General features: G+C 43.5%; 1 protein-coding gene across 2 annotated transcripts in view; it reads left to right on the top strand.

Annotated features, from left to right (window-relative positions):
* ADAMTS18 (ADAM metallopeptidase with thrombospondin type 1 motif 18) overlaps positions 1 to 19001 on the top strand; it is a gene marked incomplete at both ends in the record, with an annotated part of 138388 nt that overhangs the window by 91777 nt on the left and 27610 nt on the right. For both annotated transcript variants that reach the window (XM_080937342.1, XM_080937343.1), the window contains 5 exons: positions 1070 to 1218; positions 5273 to 5445; positions 9888 to 10018; positions 11084 to 11207; positions 11750 to 11994. In XM_080937342.1, the coding sequence (XP_080793468.1) occupies positions 1070 to 1218; positions 5273 to 5445; positions 9888 to 10018; positions 11084 to 11207; positions 11750 to 11994 (822 nt within the window). The remainder of the gene's footprint in view (positions 1 to 1069; positions 1219 to 5272; positions 5446 to 9887; positions 10019 to 11083; positions 11208 to 11749; positions 11995 to 19001) is intronic.

Raw genomic sequence — 19001 nt, 5'->3', positions numbered from 1 at the left:
AAACCCCAGCCCTTTGGATAAAAGTGCAGAGGTTTATCAGGAATGTGTACAGCAATGCTATGTCTTTCAGGACTTAGCTCCAAATGAAAACACATCAAGGAAAACTAAAAGCAATACTACCAGAGACAGGAGCCCTAGAGGAGGAGCAAAAAGAGCGAAGAGGGTAGGGAGGAAGCAAGGAAGGGAACTCAAGCAAAACCCAAATTTTCTGCAAAGGAACAAGTAACATTGGAGGCTAAGAGAAAAATAAAATCCTTACTCCTCCTGTGTGACTCACAGCCAAATGAATGCCTCAGAAGAAATCCGTCGAGGATGGTGAGGTGTCCAGCTATCAGAAGGTCTGAAATGGGTACCTTCTACAAATACAATTTGTTCATACAGAAAGCTGCTAATTTCATAGGAGATGAGTATGTGGCGGCTGAATGGGGTAAAGCACATGTTAGCTGTATCTTGCATCTGCTTTGACAATGGGATAATCAGTGTTCAAGTCTCAAAAGCATTACAATTGTTTCATAAGTAGCTCTGTCTCCAAGTAACAAAGAAATCCTTAGAATTCGGTCCCAATACTTGGACCACTGTATAGAATCTTATCTATACATTTCCTCTACACAGACTGTTCATAAGGCATGTACCCCTCAGCATGAGGATAGGAAATGACACTTTTCTCTAGAAGGGTGCTTCTCAACCTTTCTAATGCTGTCCCTTTAATACAGTTCCTCATGTTATGGTGACCCCCTGCCATAACATTATTTCATTGCTACTTTATTACTTCAGTGAATCATAATGAAAATATCTGATATGCAAGAGGTCTGAATTATGATCCCTGTAGGGGTCGTGACCCACAGGTTGAGAACCACTTCTCTAGAGGAAACCTTGAAAATGTCAGAAACAGCCATGAGCCATCACGCATTCATAAGACACAGCAAAGGGCTATGTCACAGCATCACATACTATCTGTCCCTCCTGTCTTCCCAGACCCCATTTCCCTTTCAGATTGTGTGGCTGTTTGCCTCTCCCGAACTTTCCCAGGTAGCCTCTGATGGGAACCGTGTTACGTGTTCTTTTGCAGTGGTGTCGGCAAGGCCAATGTGTAAAGCTTGGAGATCTCGGGCCCCGGCCCATCCATGGCCAGTGGTCTGCCTGGTCGAAGTGGTCAGAATGTTCTCGAACTTGTGGTGGAGGAGTCAAGTACCAGGAGAGACACTGTAGTAACCCCAAGTAAGGCTCCAGAAAGATTTGGCTTTCGAGTGGGATTTTTTTTCTTCCTTCCAGTTTTTACTATTTATGTATAAAGGATATATGTACTGGGAAGTGGGGTGGGAAGAGGCGTGGGGTGTAACATATTCAGAATTCATCAGTGGAGTCACTCTGTGCTTAAATAAGATGGTTGAAGGCTCCAGTCGCTCGCTGAGCTTTTTTCTTAATTTGAGCTAAGGCTCTGCAGTCCTAGAATCAAATAACTGAACTATTGTACAGCTGACCGGCTTGGTAGGTAGAATGTGTATCTTTAACAGATGAACTCAGAGCATGTTATGATTTTGACCTTGCAGGGTAAATTGTAATCTCTGTCAACTCCTCAGACTCAGTACCTGATTATAATGGGAGCAAGGCTAGGGATCCATTCATGATTTACACCAGATAATAGAAACAAACTTAGGACCAAAGTCCTAGGTATCGCTGATCAGATTTACTCCGTTACTCTGGGGTTTGTAGCATAGTTCCTGGGTCTGGTTTTCATACATGGCCACATTTTATAATCTCAATATTTTCCTAAGCAAGAAAGAAATTACCTAATAGCCCTGCCGGCAGAGTGTAGGAAAGACGCCCTGGGATTTAAATTAAAACCTTTTTCATATCTATGGGATTGAGAACTCCCCTTATGATTGATCACTGCTTGTGGAAAGAGCCTATCTCAGTTTCAGAGATTCCTAATGAAAGAATTAATCACTAAACTATTTTCACTCAGTGGAGTTTTGTCATGTTAGATGAGAGCAAAGATAATTGGAACACACTCCACTCTTCCTCAGGGTGAAGCCACAAATAAACCAAATGGATAGCAGCCCATCCAAGGATGGTTGGCTGAGCTGTTCTATCCCATTTCTTAATTCTATTTATTAGAGCAAAGGGGACTTTATTTTCACCTTTTCAGATTGAAGTTAATTTATTTTTCTCTGCCAGCTAAATTCTATCATTTGGCATTATCTGTGGCTCTCAGTTTGAACCATTCCACTTTCTCCCCAAGAGAAGAAGTAGATGGTTCCTGTTTCATCTACTTAGGTTCTTCCTAGGATGGGTTTTGTTTCATAAAGGAATGAGGCACAGAAGACTAGTTTGCAGACTCACCAACACTTTTAACTTTACAGTGTTTAAAGACCATCTGATCCTACAATAGCCAATGTTGAGCTAGAAGTCTGACTGTTCCATCTGTCTATTATAGCAGGTGTTTCTATTTCTTCCACACCCTGTTTTCTGTGGCATTCCTCTATACCTCAAGAGCCTTTCAAAATACTTTTTCCAGACGTCTTCTCCAGACACGTCAGTTCCAACCTTACACCATCCCTTTATTTCACAGATGGGCCACCAACAGAGACAACAGACTCCACTCAGAGCATCTGCACCTGCTTAGGTATCACACTGACAATTGTGGAGTCAAACTAAGGCCCAACATTTGTCTTAGCCCTTTGACATTTCTCTTCTTTATCTACCACATAATCACACTGCAACACTGCCTAAGGATGGTCCTATGAGCATCCCTCAAAAAAATTAACAGCAACATGCTGAGATATTCCAGGACTTCCCTAAAATACAAGTCTACTCAACAGAGAATTATAGTCTGATTATTCTAGTACCACCTAGCCAGGGGAGTTTGGGGGTGGAGGGGGCTGGGGCTTCCCAGTAGTCTTCAAACTGACTCTGGGGCCCATTTTCCTAAACAGTAATTTCCAGGTTTAATTATCAATATTAGCAAGGTCCCCCAAAAGGCACAACAGTATCTTTGGAAAACACACCATAGAACACATCATGTACGAGAACCTCTGTCTGTCTCCAGTTCCCATCTAGTACTGCATAAGCCAGGCTTGGTGGCACACATCCGGAATTGCATCACTGGGGAGGTAGATTCAGGAAGTTCTGCAATTGAAATTCATCCTTGGATGTGCAGCGCATTTGAGATACAGGAGGCCTTGTCTGAGAGAGAAGGGGAAGAGAAAGAGGAGGGGGCGATACAAATATATTATAATGTAGAGGGAATCCTGCTATATATACATGTGTGCCCATATGTACATTAACAACATTCCCCAGTGATGCTAAGAGTCATATAACCAACTAACACCATAAGCGTCTCTGGTCATATTCGCTGGTACAAAAACAAATACAGTTCTGCTTTATAATGCAATATCATGTGGAAAGACTTTCTTTTCTGCCTCTGGTTTTTGTTTGTCATCATGGAGAACGCAACACTCTGCAGGATGCTATGTAAAAGAGTTCTGTTGACTTTTCCACACCCTCATGCTAACCCTACAGAAATCCAGATGTGGCTGAGCAGGCCCTCAACCCCCCAACATTCAGAAGCCATAAGCAGAAAGATTCTGGGTTCCAATCCAGCTTGTTGCTACCTTTTGAGACTGGGTCTCAGAGTGAAAGGCAGCAGGAGAATGTGCTGGGGTTGGAACCTTTGATAGGAAATCTGAACTTCTTGGCAGCCATCGCTTTGACTTCTCTGACGCTATCCCGTAATGAAAAATGAAATCGGAGCATTCTGACCATGGGGAGAGTATAGTGTGGCTTGTAATTTGAGAGAATGAGCTTTTAAAAATATTTATAGTTTATCTCCTCTATCAAGTCTCAAGGGACATTGAACCCGTTTTTGAAACTGCATAAAATTTAGTGCATAGCTGTATCACTTTTAAGACTGACTCGCTAACTACTCTGCTTACTGGATCTTTCTCTCAGTCCCCATGTGGCCTGTCTCGGTTCCCATGTGCCTGCCTTGCTCAGATAAATGCAATCCTAGGTAACAAGGAAGAGAGCCTGGGACAGAGTCCAAAGGTCTGCGGTTCAGCCCCGCTGTCCTGCTGAACTGCGAAACCTCCGCTGACATGCTGAGTGTAGTCCGCCTGCCCACCCTTCACTTCAACTGTCTGAAGAGAACTGTTAGTCTGGGGCTCCTTTCCAAACTGCAGCTTTGCAGATTGGAGAAGTTACACATTGGGATGGTCATTAACCTTACTATGGGCAGTCCAAGTTTAGTCAACATTTAAAACCTCAGAGAGAAAGCCTTAAGCTGAGAATTTGCCTTAATATTCCTTGTAAAGAATATTGAGACTGTGCTAATACAACCTCAGGTTTTCTAAATGCCTAACAAATGATCATTTGAGAAGTCTTGGGAGGATCAGATGGAGCGCCGTGGGGGCTACATGTTTAGCCATTTGCTCCAGAATGTTTTGAAACAGCGTAAAAATGTCATTCGGGCCAGGAGACTCTTTCTGTGTCTGTGAAATTCATCCATGGGCTCTCAGGAGGACTGACTAGGAGATGGTGTAGCACAGAATTCAGCAATATTCTGTAGCAAGCCTGTGCCCGTGGGGACAAAGAATTTTAATCACATCGATTTATTAACCTCGAGTCTCCTTTTTGTTACCTGCTGGTAGTAGATTTTCTATGAATTTTCTATGAAGATTTTCCATGGTTGAGTATTGGCTCTGGAGAAAGCTGTGGGTTGGGAGCTCAAAAGCAAGGACTTTGGTCAGGGTAGGTTAGCATTTGGTGGGAATGGTAGTAACTTGCAGTGCGTTTGAAGATTTTGATGCCACTGCAGACAGTGTATGTATGTGGTACAAAGGCCCATTGCAGAGACTATCTAACTGCAGCCACAGAATCCCTGACACATGAAGTATCAAGAATAGTTTTTTCTTCAGTTGTTAAAGTTCTAGAACAGAAAAATTGGCTCAGAGATAGGAAATGAGTTTGGTTTTATGTGCTAGTTACAATTAAACACAGCAGAAGCTGCCTTCCAGTATGAGGAAAATGATATTGCAATTATGAGGCCATATTAAGTCTCTGTGGAAACAAAAAGGAGTTCTGTGGTTGATTAGTTATGTCTGCATGGTCGCAGGAAGAAGCCAGATGTGGGACATATGTTTCCCGTTATGTAATAAACTAGATATAAGTGCCCATAGCACAGTGATGCTCCCCTCAATTGTCCCTTCCTGTACTATTGCACGTGGCTGAGGGTGAAGTGCTTAGTGCTGAAATTCTTGAATTCTGTCTTTAGGCCTCAGTATGGTGGCAAGTACTGTCCAGGATCTAGCCGTATCTACAAGCTGTGCAACATTAACCCTTGTCATGAGAACAGCTTGGATTTCCGTGCCCAGCAGTGTGCAGAGTATAACAACAAGCCCTTCCGGGGATGGCTGTATCGTTGGAGACCCTATACAAAGGTCGAAGGTAACTCAGTCCCCGTGACACTCCGTGTGTCACTGGAGATAGTATGTAAATTCACTACACAGTTTCCATGTTCATTTTCTGTTTCTGAGGCTTGTCCTGGTTCAGTGTTTTACCAACCTTCCTGGGTGCTGTTTATTTTTGCACAGTCTTTGTTTGTGTTCCCCCAGAAGACACCCCTTGTCTGTGAGCAAAAGGACATGTTTGTTTGGAAGAGATTTACATTTCCAAATGTACTATTGACAGCTTGTCGATCTTTGTCTCCCAGGGATGTGAACTGAAATTGGTATGAGTTGTCCAGACTGAGAACTCAGGAAAACATATACATGTGCCCCACTTACATCATATTTGGGAAAGGACCAGTGATGATTGAAGGAACAGGAAGACTTATTTTTTGTAAAAAGGATGTATGTCTGTGCATACACACACACACACACACACACACACACACACACACACAAACATGTGCATTCAGTGAATAAAAAGTTATACAGAACTCTTCATATTTATTATAACTGAAAGTTATAGCTTGCTTTTGACTTGAGACAAGGAAGGTGTAGAGATGATGTGTCACTCTTCAGCTGAAATTAACTTGGAATTTAGTATGTACCCCAGACTGAACTATGTAGCCCAGATTGACCTGAACTTTTGGCAATCCTCCTGTCTCAGCCTCTTGAGTGCTAGGATTATACCATGACTAGATGCACTTGACTTTCTACAATTAAGAAAACATTTGTTTTGGTTGCCATGGAAATACTGATATCCTTAGGTAAGCCATCACTAGTCCATCTGGTTCTTGGCATCTTTGTATTGTCCTTACTTACCAGATCTCATCCTTACTTTCTTGAGGGAGGATTTGCAGGACTCTTGGTAGCCTATGTGTAGAAGGGGAAAGTTGTGATATTTTTGACAATTGATGGCTGTCCCTGTTCTAAAAAAAAAAAAACAAAAAAACAAAAACAAAAAACAAAAAACAACTATAGTAAACAGGTACCACAGCTTTAAACAATACCATTTTGGCTGGTCCAGGAATGCTCTGACACTTCCCTTAAGACTGTCAAGAACAAAGGCAAATGTGAATATTTTGAAAGCTCTGTCTTCAGAGAAAATAATGGGAGCGCTGGGGATGTTTACTATTTTTTTTAAAAAAGGGGGGGGTAAGTTTAAAAAAAATAAAAATTGAGGTGCTTTACTTGACCTTCTTTCAAAGAACCCATCAACGTGAGAGCTCAGAATGTCCTAAGATCTCAGCTCCTCAGAGCTAGCCATTCTTTTCTTTTGACACTTTTATTCCCTGAAGCCTTTGTCGTGCTTTATTTATAATTTAGCATGAGTTTACTTTAACATTTTTGTCTCTACAATATGTATGGATATTTTACCTACACATGTGTCTATATACAGATCCCTTGTTACTAGAGGAACAGACAACCGTGAGCCAAGTATGGATGATGAGAACTGAACTCTGGTCATTTGTGCTTACCACTCTTAACCACTAAGCCATCTTTCCAGTCTCAAGTTTACCTTGTTCTTCTTCATTTATTCATTTACGTATCATTTTTACAAGAACTTGGGGTCCACAGGGAGGTAACTTGGTACATCTTTAACATGTTTTATGTCCATAGCATCCAAGAAGGCTACTTAGTCCATACTTAAAGGCTAGTTTGAGGGATTTGTTGTTGCCTTGTTTTATAATACAGAGTACCACTTTGTGGCCCAGGCTAGCCTGGAACTCCCAGTCTTCCTGCTTTGACCTGTGTCCTGGGATGGCAGATGTGTGTTACCATACCTGGCTTTAATAGCTGTAATATTTGAAATGAATGAATGAATATTAGCTATCCAAAGTATACACCTGATCCCTGGATAAGTGATAAGTTCTCTATCACTACAGGCATTCAATGAGGGGTTGAGTAATAATCAGAGAAAGATGCCACAGAGCAACTTCCAGCAGCTCAACAGATGGGATAGGTCAAATTATTATAGCATCTAAAACTGTATTTTCTCTTACACACACACACACACACACACACACACACTCACACACTCACACTCCTGCAACCCGTGTCTCTTATATGTACTTCTTTCCCTAAAACCCTGAGTTCTTCTCTTTGCTGTCTGTCCTTTGACTTCTTGATTGTTCTTTGACCTTCACATGTGATTTATTTCATCGTATGTAGCACTAATGCAGTCTGCCCTCCTGTTACCACTAACCGGGTTCTTTGTTGAAATCTAAACAGAACCTAGAAAAGTCTGTAGCTGGGAAAATGCTTCGGGCTGCAGTGTAGCTACACTATTGCATTGCAGACTTTACTAACAAGGGAGTGTGCAGTTTGAGTCACTCATTCTGTGAGAATTTGCTGCCTAATGTCTGCACAGTGTGAGACAGCACAGTTGAGCCTTTTGTTCTCACTTTCTTCTGCATACGACACTTAGAATTAGAGGAGACTAACTATTATGAAAATCTGGCTCATTCCTACCATTTAAGAACAGAGGGCTAGATGGAATGGGACACACTAGTAATTTCAGTCCTTGTGAAGATGAGGCAGATAGGTTCTCATTTACTTTTTATTGCTGGGATAAACACCCTAACAGAAGAAGCCCAGCTAACAGAAGGATTCACTTCATCTTATATTTCCAGATCCCTGTCCATACTCCAGAGAAATCAGGGCAGGTACTCAAGCAGAAGCCAAAGAGGAACACTTCTTACTGATTTCTAGTTACATGATCTAATTCATGCTCAGCTAGGTTTCGTATATTACCTAGATCTACTTGCCTGGGGAATGGTGCTGCCCACAGAGGGCTAGGCCCTCCCATTATCAATTATCAATCAAGACAGTCTCTGGAAGACATGACTATGGGCCAATGTGATCTGAGCAACTCTTCAGTTGAGGTTTCCTTCTTCCAGGTGACTCTAGGTTGTATGATTTCATGCTAAAGGGTAAATAGAATAAAGCAGAGATCAGAAGCTGGCTTGGGATACATAGTGGAAGTGTCTCAAAAACAAAGCCAAGCCAAAAGGACAGGGGAAGTTTCTGTCATAAATGGAGATCTCTCCATGAGCAGTAAACTCTAAAGAAAAAAAAAAAAAACATCTCTTTTATTCTTTTGAAAAGGCAAGTTTGTTCCTGGAGATCTATACTAAAAAAATAAATGAACAAATAAAAGACAAAAAGCAAGGGAAATACTAAGCTTTGATTAGAGCTTTTCCATTCCTGAGACTAATACAGAAAAGAAGCACACACATACACACACCATCCAACTTTTCCTTAATCTCATTTATAGAACTTAGAATGTATTAAATAAGCTCATTATTTGAAAACTAAAGACATTGTAGTTGAGAGGAAACCATTTTATCCACCCACGCATCTACATATTTTGACCACAGTAATATATTTTGTCTCACATGTAAGTTTTTAAGTTTGACTTCTACTGGAGGGTTTTGTGAAACAGAACTGTTTGTGAACTGTTTACACATCTGTGGGAAACTGTTGTTAGGGATATTGCTCAGTGTCGCCTACAGAAGGTCCCATGTGAGAAACGTCATCTGGAGTTTCTGGCCAAGGACAGCTGTCTCTATCACAGGCATTGGCTTGGTTTCTCCTTCCAGATAACAAGAGCTTTATAACTATACTTTTTTCCCCCCTGTATGATACCAGAAATTTCCCAGGCATTCAATGGTCAACTAAAAGTACTGTTTTTGCCTTTAGAATTACCTTCTCTACTTTTTCTGTTTGTGACATTTCAATTTGATATCTTTCATGAACATGGTAGACTACATGGTTTTGCTTTTGAAGTATGTCAATCTTTACCTTTATACGGGCTGTCTAAGTTTTTGAGGGGAATCTAGTCCCGAGCCAAATCATTAGACTATAACCTGAACTGTTTGTAAAAATCAAATTTAGTGAAGAGACAAAGATGCCCCTTTATCTATCTGCTGCCATTCATCAACTCCAGGGAACCACAAAGTCTGGGATATTTACCATCCAGAGAGGCTATCTGCACAACCCAGCAACCCTGCACATGGTTATGAGTCCTGTGGATTATGAGTCCAAAGCCAGGCAGAGTGACACACTCTTTTAATCTAAGTGATTGAGAGTTAGAGGCAGGTTGATGCCTGTGAGTTCAGGGCCAGCCTGATTTACATAGGCACTTTCAGCTTAGCCATGGCTACATAATGAGAGTCGCTCTCAAACAAAACAAAGTATCCCACAATTCTTTGGTATCGATATTTAATTGGCTTTGCGTGGGCTCTCAGTGGGACCTGTCTTTTGGAAGACATGTGGTATTCTGTGCACACACACAGTCATATTCACAAACTAAATTATATAGAATGCTGTCTACTTTGCCCACAATCACTATCCAAGTCAATTTAATTGCCCTCTCTGGAGGCCACAGTGTTCTGCACCCAAGCTAGTCTTGATCCAGCCCTTCCATCTCTCTGCCTCTAGAGGAAGATCGGTGTAAACTCTACTGCAAAGCTGAGAACTTCGAGTTTTTCTTTGCCATGTCTGGCAAGGTGAAAGATGGGACCCCTTGTTCCCCACACAGAAACGACGTCTGCATCGATGGGGTTTGTGAGGTAAGAGGACCTTTCTGCCCCAGGATGTGCAGTCAGGCTTTGAGACCCTCACTAACTTTCATAAGACACCTGCATTTTTTTTTGTCTCAGCAACTTTCCAGCATAGAGAATGTGGGTAAGTTACAGCCATTTTTTTGCATTGCTCTAAAAATGACCAAAAGAATGGTAATGTCCCAATGCCTACGTACTAAGTATGTTTACCACATAGTAGAACCTCAGAAGTGCAACAGGAATAGAGCTGTCCTCTCTCAGTTCTTGTCTTTGCGGACTCACTTTCCCTTACACCTAAACTTTATTAAGAGCCTTTCATCCTTTTCCAGGGTGTGTGTGTGTGCACGCACGCACACACATTCAAATGTCTTTATGTGTGTCTGTGTGTACATATGTGCCTGTGCTTATTTCCATGCATATGGGTATTTTTCATGCATGTGTCTGTGCATATGTATAGACAATGGGTACATGGTTGTTTATGCTTGCATGCATGTATGTATACATGTGCGTGCATATATGCGCATGCACGGAGGGAGTCTGAATGTGTGCTGCTCAGCATTTTTATGCTTTATTCAAGCAATTGGCCTGGAGATCTGCTAATAGCCCATGATTCTTCATTCTGGTTTTCCGAGCCCTGGAGTCTAAGCCTCAGATCAGTCATGCAAGCTGACCAACCACGAGTTTGCTTGCAGAGGAGAGTCACTTTCTTTAGGGAGAAGCTGACCACCAGTAGATTGCCCATGCTCCAGAGCTTGACTCCACATTTCTGTGTGCGTACAATCAGTACGCGTTAGAACCAGCGGGCTAAAGCAGCAATAAGATACGAAAGAAGACATGAAGCTGGGAGATGTATGAGAGACTTCCAGGAGAATTGGAGGGGGAGGGGCTATATATGATCCAAATAGATGTGTGAGTGAAATTTTTCGAAGAATGAGTAAAGCGTTCCAGAAGTCTTTGAGCCCCAGTGTGACTCTGGCTTTCCCCTTAGCAGATCTGCCCATCCCCCACCTCTGTTGGTCTTCACCACTGGGTCTCTGCTCATCTTTGGTCCTTCTCTGCTTTTGTTCCTCACAGCCCGTGGGGTGTGACCACGAACTTGGCTCTAAGGCGGCGTCTGATGCATGTGGTGTTTGCAAAGGTGATAACTCGACTTGCAAGTTTTATAAAGGCCTGTATCTCAGTCAGCACAAAGCAAACGGTAAGAGCTACTGCCTTCCCTTGCTGCTCCTGGTGGGGTCCCACTTCTGCCTCTTAATGGGGAATAGGCTGTGCTAATGTAACCCTAGCTCGCCTGACACTAGTGGGAACTTTCGTCACATGGTAAGGTTCTTAGGACCTTTGGCTGAGCATTTTCATCCATTCATTGTGCCTCGACAGCACACTGAGTCGGCCTCAAAATGGCTTATCAGAGAAAAGCAGTTGCCGCCAAGCCTGACAACATGAGTTTGAACCCTAGAACCCAAGGTGGAGGGAGGGGAGAACTGACTCTCCAATGTTGTCCCCTGACTTCCTCATGCATGCTGTGACACGTAGGTACACGTAGAAACACATGCACTCACATGTGCATGCACAGACACACACACACAGTGAGCAAGTGCAAATCTAAAAAAAAAAAAAAACAAATTACTGGTCTCTTTATTTTATTAAATAGAATTGACTAGTCTCGAAGACCCCATCAAAATGGTCACTGTTCTACAGTCCACAGCGTCAAACGTGGAATATTCTTCTGTGTCCATTTAGAGTATTATCCTGTGGTCACCATCCCGGCTGGGGCCCGAAGCATTGAGATCCAGGAGTTGCAGCTTTCTTCCAGCTATCTCGCTGTTCGGAGCCTCAGTCAAAAGTATTACCTCACAGGGGGCTGGAGTATCGACTGGCCCGGGGACTTCACCTTCGCTGGAACCACATTTGAATACCAGCGTTCCTTTAACCGCCCTGAACGACTGTATGCTCCAGGACCCACAAATGAGACGCTGGTCTTTGAAGTAAGTTTGATCCTGGTGCTAGCGCCTCCTGTGGCAGTGGTGACGATAGGCAAACCCAGAGGACTCCCATTGGCAGCCTCTCAGAGTGCAAGGAGGGGAAGGGTAGTTAGCAACTCCATCTTGAAGGTTTTCATATTTGAATAGCAGTCTGGTTCCAGTTCCCCTGCCTAGGAGTACCCAGGAATGCAAAGGGAGTATTCACTAGACGATTCTGTGTCGTGATCGACATTCCGAGAGCCCACTGTAGCTAATTCTAACATTGTCAAGCTGGCCCGGGAGGAGGTTTTTTGGTAGAGAAAATGCTGACCGGCATGTCAGGAGGCATTTAGTCATAATTTTGTAGGTTGTAGCTTCCCCTGAGATGAAAGAAAGAAAGAGAGAGAGAGAGACAGAGAGAGAGAGAGAGAGAAAGAAAGAAAGAAAGACAGACAGACAGACAGACATGAATGGACAGTAGAAGCAATGAACCCAGCCCGCGTTTCTCTAAGTAAGTATGCAAGATTGTAATCATAAGAATATCCCCGAGTTCTCTGGGTATGCTCTCTTCCCATTTGCAAAATGGGGTTCAGGCAGGACTGTGATTTATTTCAGTGTGTGTATAAGTGACAGTGTCTGTTATTTAACAAGTGCCGGCATAACCAGGTATTATGGCTAGTCATTTTGCACTTGAGGTTTTTTATCACCTGCACAATTAGAGGAGAAAGGTTACTGATGTTCAGATTTCCGGTTCTACCGGAAAACACCCGAAGAAATCGGCTTACGCAGAAGAAAGGTGTGTTTTGACTCTGAGATTTGAAAACTTTGAGCTATGCTCTTTGGGGCCTGTTGCTCTTGCTGTGTCTAAAGCATCATCAGGAGTATTAGGGGGAAGAAGATGGCAACCAAGAAGTAGAAAGAAAGAGGGATCCGGGTCAGGAAATACCACCAAAGATTCTTCTCCCCCAGTGACTTGACATCTTCTAACTATGATCTACCACTTAGAAGTTTTGCTTGCACACACACCACCCAGCAGTGTCACAGGCTAGGAACCTTCTGACCTCTCTCTACCAAAAAAGCCTCCTCCTGGGCCACATAGCACCTTCCCTGTTTGACTCGACTTAAAGACAAGGGGTTTGAACATGAAGAACAGTTAAAAGCTTCTATAACCCACAAAGCTAAGAGAAGCAGGGCAACCTGGAGACATCTTCTCCTCCCAGGAGCGTAAACTCTTTGCCATGGTCCAGATCCGTTGCTCATCTCTGTTCAAAGGAAGCAGACGTTTGGTGGACCGGCTCCTAGTACCACTGCTGTTAAGGGTTGTCCTGGAGTCAGTCTTTCTGTGGCTAGACACTGTGCTAATCAGTCCCATGCATTGGTTTCCCTTTTGGCTTTCTGGAGAGGAATGTGAATTGTGTGTGTGTGTGGGGGGGGTGATGCATAATAATGTAGGTATCTGCACATGACATATGACACATGTGAGCACATACATGAGTTGGCCAGAAGTGAGGTTCATAGAGTGTCGCCCATCTTGTTTTGGAGACGAGGCCTGAAATCTGTTAGTTAGGTTAGGCTGGATAGCCAGCAGGCTCCAAGGATCCATAGGTCTGCCTCCCCAGCTAGGGGTTACAAGTGTGTGGCACCATGCCAAGATTTATTTATATAGGTTCCAGGGATTGAACTCAAGTCTTCATGCTTGCCTGGCACACACCTTACCAGCTACGCCATCTCCACAGCCCTTCGTGCTCTGGTTTCTTGAATGTCCACAGCACCTCATGAAGGGAGAAGGTGTGAACCCCCATTCACAGATGGGAACACAGAGCCTCCTAGAGCTTGTTTAACACAGAGCTGGTAGACCTGAGATCCGAACTCTGGTCTTTCTATCTCTGCTGCCCATGACGTTACCTCACATCTAAGATGCTAAGAAAAGTCAAGCCTCTCAAGTGGCAAAGCTTTCTTAAGGCAAAACTGCTCCGGGTGACCTAGAAGGTGCAGAAGCTTCTGGAAGGGTGGGAAGCTCTGTGAACAGGGAGCTGGGCTGCTCAGGGGCAGTTGCTACTCAAATTATTTTTTAAAACATTTTGTTGGTGCGAAGAATTGGAGCCAGGGCCTGGTATAGGCCAGGCATGGACTTTCCCTATGTGCCTCAGCCACAGCCCCTTGTCTGCACTTGAATCAACAAGATCATTGGGATATACCCACCAGACATAGACCAGTGGCAACTAGGAGGCCACTATGAACTTAATAGTCAGTCTATCAAGACAGGTACCAGGAGCTTGGCTGATAACTTTTGCCTAGGACTCTATTTCATTCTCTCCACCTGGTACGTAGTTAATCTATCTGCGTTCATTGTGTCTTTGGTATACTCAGGGGGCATCTCTGCACTCGATCCTTTAAAATGCCGTGTCCCGCCCTCTTGGGATACTTTGGCCAAATTCACGATCGACAAAGTTCTTTCCAGAGGCAGATTCTTCCTCTGTATAAACTGAAGCTTCCTGTTCATTTTCCGGCTTCCTCCCTCAGCTGGACTAGATCTAACTGCTGCAAAGTGGGGGGTGGGGTGACCCCGTGCAGCCTCTGGCGGGTCCGTGGTGAGAGAGGTGCGGATAGATTTCTCGTGCCCCCGGGTGCAAGTTTGGATGCCCTGTGTGATGAGCTATTCTGGGTGAATTTACATGGTGTTTAGATGGTTCCTGGACGGACTCCTAGATTTGCCGGAGCCGTAGATGGTTGGAAATTGAAAAATGCCACTGTTTTGAAGCTGCTGTTTGAGGTCTTCTGCATTTCACATCCTGAGCATCTACTTGGTTCCTCACTTAACTGTAGATGGGTGCAGGTATGTAGCTGAGAATAAAATAGTAAAGGAGAAGAAAAAGAGAAGAGAGGAGAGGGGAGTGAGAGGGGAGAGGGGAGGGGAAGGAAGTGAGGGGGACGGAGGGGGGAGGGGAAGGGAGGGGAGGGGAGGGAGAGGAGAGGAGAGGGAGAGGAAAGGGGAGGGAGAGGGAGGGAGAGGAGAGGGGAGGGGAGGGAGAGGGGAGGGAGAGGAGAGGGGAGGGGAAGAGAGTGAGAAGGGAGGGAGGGGAGGGAGAGGGGAGGGGGAGGGGAGGGGGAGGGGAGAGGAGGGGAAGGGAAGGGGAGAGGAGGGAAGGAGAGTGAGAAGGGACGGAGGGCAAGGGAGGGGAGTGAGGGGGGAGGGGAAGGGAGGGGAGGGCAGTGAGAGGGGAGGGGAGGAACAAGCTAGCAGCCTTCCCTGGCATTATAAAACTTAGCATACTGGAAAGCTAGAACAATGTTATACTACTCTATCAATGAACACAGATTTTTGGCAAACTCCCCAAAGGAAAATAAATGTAAAGGAAGCAAACAGAGACGATCTCTGGACGTAGAGCTTGGTAGAGAAGTGCCATCTTATGTGAAGTGTGCAGAGTTTTCAGGACAGGAAATAGTTAAGGATAAAGCTGATGCATCAGGCTGAGGTACACTACACTTTGGTGCATGTAGTGGACCTGCAGAACGCAGGTGACATTCTAACCCAGGGTGAGGAGCATGAAGTTCATGCCAAGGCGGTGTCCGGACGGATCTTACTGAGGTGGATGTGTTAAAAACTTACTCCATCTGCTGGGTGGAAACGTGGTCTGGGGGACACAAAGGGAGCCGAGAGACAGAGGAAAGGGATTTTTAATTCCAGGTAAAAAGTGCTAAAAACTTGTTACCGAGGGTGTGAACATGAAGGGGCATGGTCTTGCTTATAGCACTTAGATAGACAGTAAGAAGGAAGGTTCTAGAGACACCTGGGACGTGGAATTTTAGGGAGAAGACAATATTGAGAATGAATGGTAGCCTCTTCCTTTGAGCCTTTGGTGTTTGTAGTGCTATAGAAATCTTGGCGGCACCTGGCAGTGGTGTTAGGGATGGAGGGGCGCTTCCATCTTAGCCCCCTGTTCTTTAAAATGCACCTTCAGTATTGATGCAGCAATGGAAAATCGGTGGGTTGTGCATTCAAATACCCAAAGCAGCATTGAAAGGAATGTATATCAGATCATGGAAACTCTGGATGTGATGATACCTTAATGAAAGTTAATAAAACATAGAGTGCAGGTCCCAGTTCTCGCTGATGGGCTGCTTCTTGGGAATAGGCAAATCTTTGCCTTAGCAAGACTCTGTCTCACAAAAACACTATGGAACTCCAGGTGGCACCACTGATGAGCTGGCACACGAGACGAATGGCCACCTGGACCTTGAATCGGGTCAGTCTCCCCTTTCACCACACGGGTGTTCTGGAGATTGAACTCAGGTCATTAGGCTTGGTGGCAAGCACCTTTATCCACTGAGCCATCTCACCAGACCTGTAAAATAATCTTTCTAAAGAAAATGGTAAACTGCAGTAATAGTTGTAGCCACTTAGCATTAGACAGTCACCATCATGAAGCCAAACTATACTTTCCTGGTTGTTTTCCAAAGCCTTACCTTATGATCCTGTTCTTCTGCTACTCTCAATGAATCTTAATGTAATGGGCCAGAAATATAATCTGACAGACAGCCCACCCCCATAGTAACTTCTATGGCCAAATAAGACACACCCTAATTTTTAAAGCAAGTATGGATTCATTTTAAATTTATGAATATACATGGCATTTAAAAATAAATCTAATTACCTAATATTTGTTTGAACTTTTAAAAGAATCTGGGTTATGTCAGCATCATCACATTTCTGGCTAGTTTTTATTATCTGTTTTGTTTTTTAAAGATTTATTGATGTATGTATCTAAATGTTCTGTCTGCAAGCATGCCTGTATGCCAGAAGAGGGCAGCAGAGCCCATTATAAATGATTGTGAGCCACCATGTGGGTACTGGGAATTGAACTCAGGACCTTTAAAAGAGTGATCAGTGCTCTTCACCCCTGAACATCTCTCTAGCCCCAAGTTTCTGGTTAGTTTTAATCACACTTACTTCTCTCCAAAACTGATGGCCTAGGGTTTTTTGGTTTTGTTTTTTTTTTTTAACTTAAAATTTTATTAAGTCAGATTTAGGAGATGGCTCCGTGGGTAAACTGTTGTAAGGAATGAAATTACAGTTCAGCTGAACCTTCATGAGGCTGAGTATGATGAAGACTATCTGTAATCTGGGGACTTCTACAGCCAAATGGGAGGGAGAGACTGAAAGATCCCTGCAAGTTTATAGACCAGTCAGCCACCTTGGCATACACAAGGCCAAACTAGAGACCACCTCAAACAAGGTGCAAGGCAAGGACCAATTCCAGTGTTTGTCCTCTGACCTCCACATAGTCTTCATGGCTTCAGCATCAGTGAGCTCACACAAACAAACATGGAAGGCAGAGAGAAAGAGAGACAGACAGAGAAGGAGGGATGGAGAGACAGACACAGAAACAATGTCAGAGAGAGACAGTGACAGAGAAATTGTAATAAGTAATAAATTATATTTCCCTAAAGAAGACTTTATCTTAATGTCCAAGTGATCGATGGCATTATTCTTTAAAGGGAGTTCAGTAAAGTTCATTTTCTTTTTTTAAACAAAGACAATGAGTTGAACCAAAATGGGTACTTTGGGAGCCAAAAGTATGTTCACTCCAATATGAAAAGGTTGAATATGTTTTACAACCCTGTGGGATGCTGAAGTCAGAATGTGGGAACACAGCATCCTCAGAAGCACGCCTACGGGCCGCACTCTTCTCCTGGCCTTGCGTGTGTCTCAGTTTTCGTTACAGGGTGAAATGTTTCCCAGCCACTCAAGTGCAGCCCTCTGAGGATGACGCCTCTTTCTTTCCCACTCATGTGCATTATTTTATGCAAAGTTCTAGCAGTGCCCCATCTTCAACCACCTTGGGAGACATTGGTTCTGTGACAGTCATCGAAGAGACCTTGTTCTTCTTTATATCTCTCCTGATGTCTAACAGTTTGCACTTTTAAATTATATTTTTAGACACAGACCTTAATTCTAAAAACATCAAATGCCCACTGGTGCCATTCTATCTGTAGTCTATCTTAGATACAGAAGTTGCGCTGGGGGTTAAAATGCAAACGATATTGCCCAGCCTTTATGACACAAGTCTTTTTGAATATTTTATGTATTCTTTGACAGTTGCTGACACATGTATGATATATCTGGATCCTATCCTCCAGCACAAATGTCTCCTCCTGCTTCCCCTGGACTCCACATTGAAAACATGCAACTCCCCTGGACCTTGGAGTCCTCATTTTAGTGTCCTCTCTCTCTCTTTTTTAATGTGTTATAACCCATTATGGATTTGTTTTTTAAAAGCAATACTTTGTGTTTATTCTTTAAGAATCTCGTGCCTCTCTATAATGCAGTCCCATCATATCCCCCATCATCACATACCTCCCTCCAGCTTGCCCCGAGCCCCATCTTATCTTCACCACAACTCCATATCTTGCTTTTTTTCTGTTATTAATTACTCCAAGTCCAATTAATGATGCCACATGTACATGGATGGGGGACTATCCGCTAGGATGCAGGCGACCTGCCAGTGGGGCTCCTACCAAAAGCTGAGTGACTCTCTCCCTCAGCAACCACCAGCAGCTAAAATGTACAGGAACAGATCTTTGGATCCTTACCTGTGGAAAGCTTCGTGGGCAAGACAGGGAGTAGCTGTTACAGTAATTGGTGCTCAGGCTTAATGGCTCCTGTGTGACATTAAAGAGATAGTTCTGGTTTCCTGGGTCCCAGTTTGTCAAGGGTGTTCTTTTAATACCTGAATCCCAACTTTCTCAGATGATGACTTATTTCTCTTCATAGCTTTCCTCCACTGCCATAGTATATAGAACATTCTAGAATACCAGGAGAAAAAATTTTAAAGCGTGGAGCAAATGCCATCGCATGATAAAACTTGTGGGGTTTTTTGTTTGTTCGTTTGTTTTGAAGATTATGATTTGATTAGAACATTGATCCTGTCCCTTTCCTCCCTCCAAACATTCATATACACCTTTTCCCCTTTCCTTCATATTCTTCAGTATATGTTATCATCATAATGTTTAATTATCTCTTAGAACCA

The sequence above is a fragment of the Micromys minutus genome, assembly GCF_963924665.1.
Source record: "Micromys minutus genome assembly, chromosome: 24".
Classification (NCBI taxonomy): domain Eukaryota; kingdom Metazoa; phylum Chordata; class Mammalia; order Rodentia; family Muridae; genus Micromys; species Micromys minutus.
The sequence above is the reverse complement of the archived record's forward strand: the minus strand, read 5'-3'. Positions and strand labels throughout refer to the sequence as shown.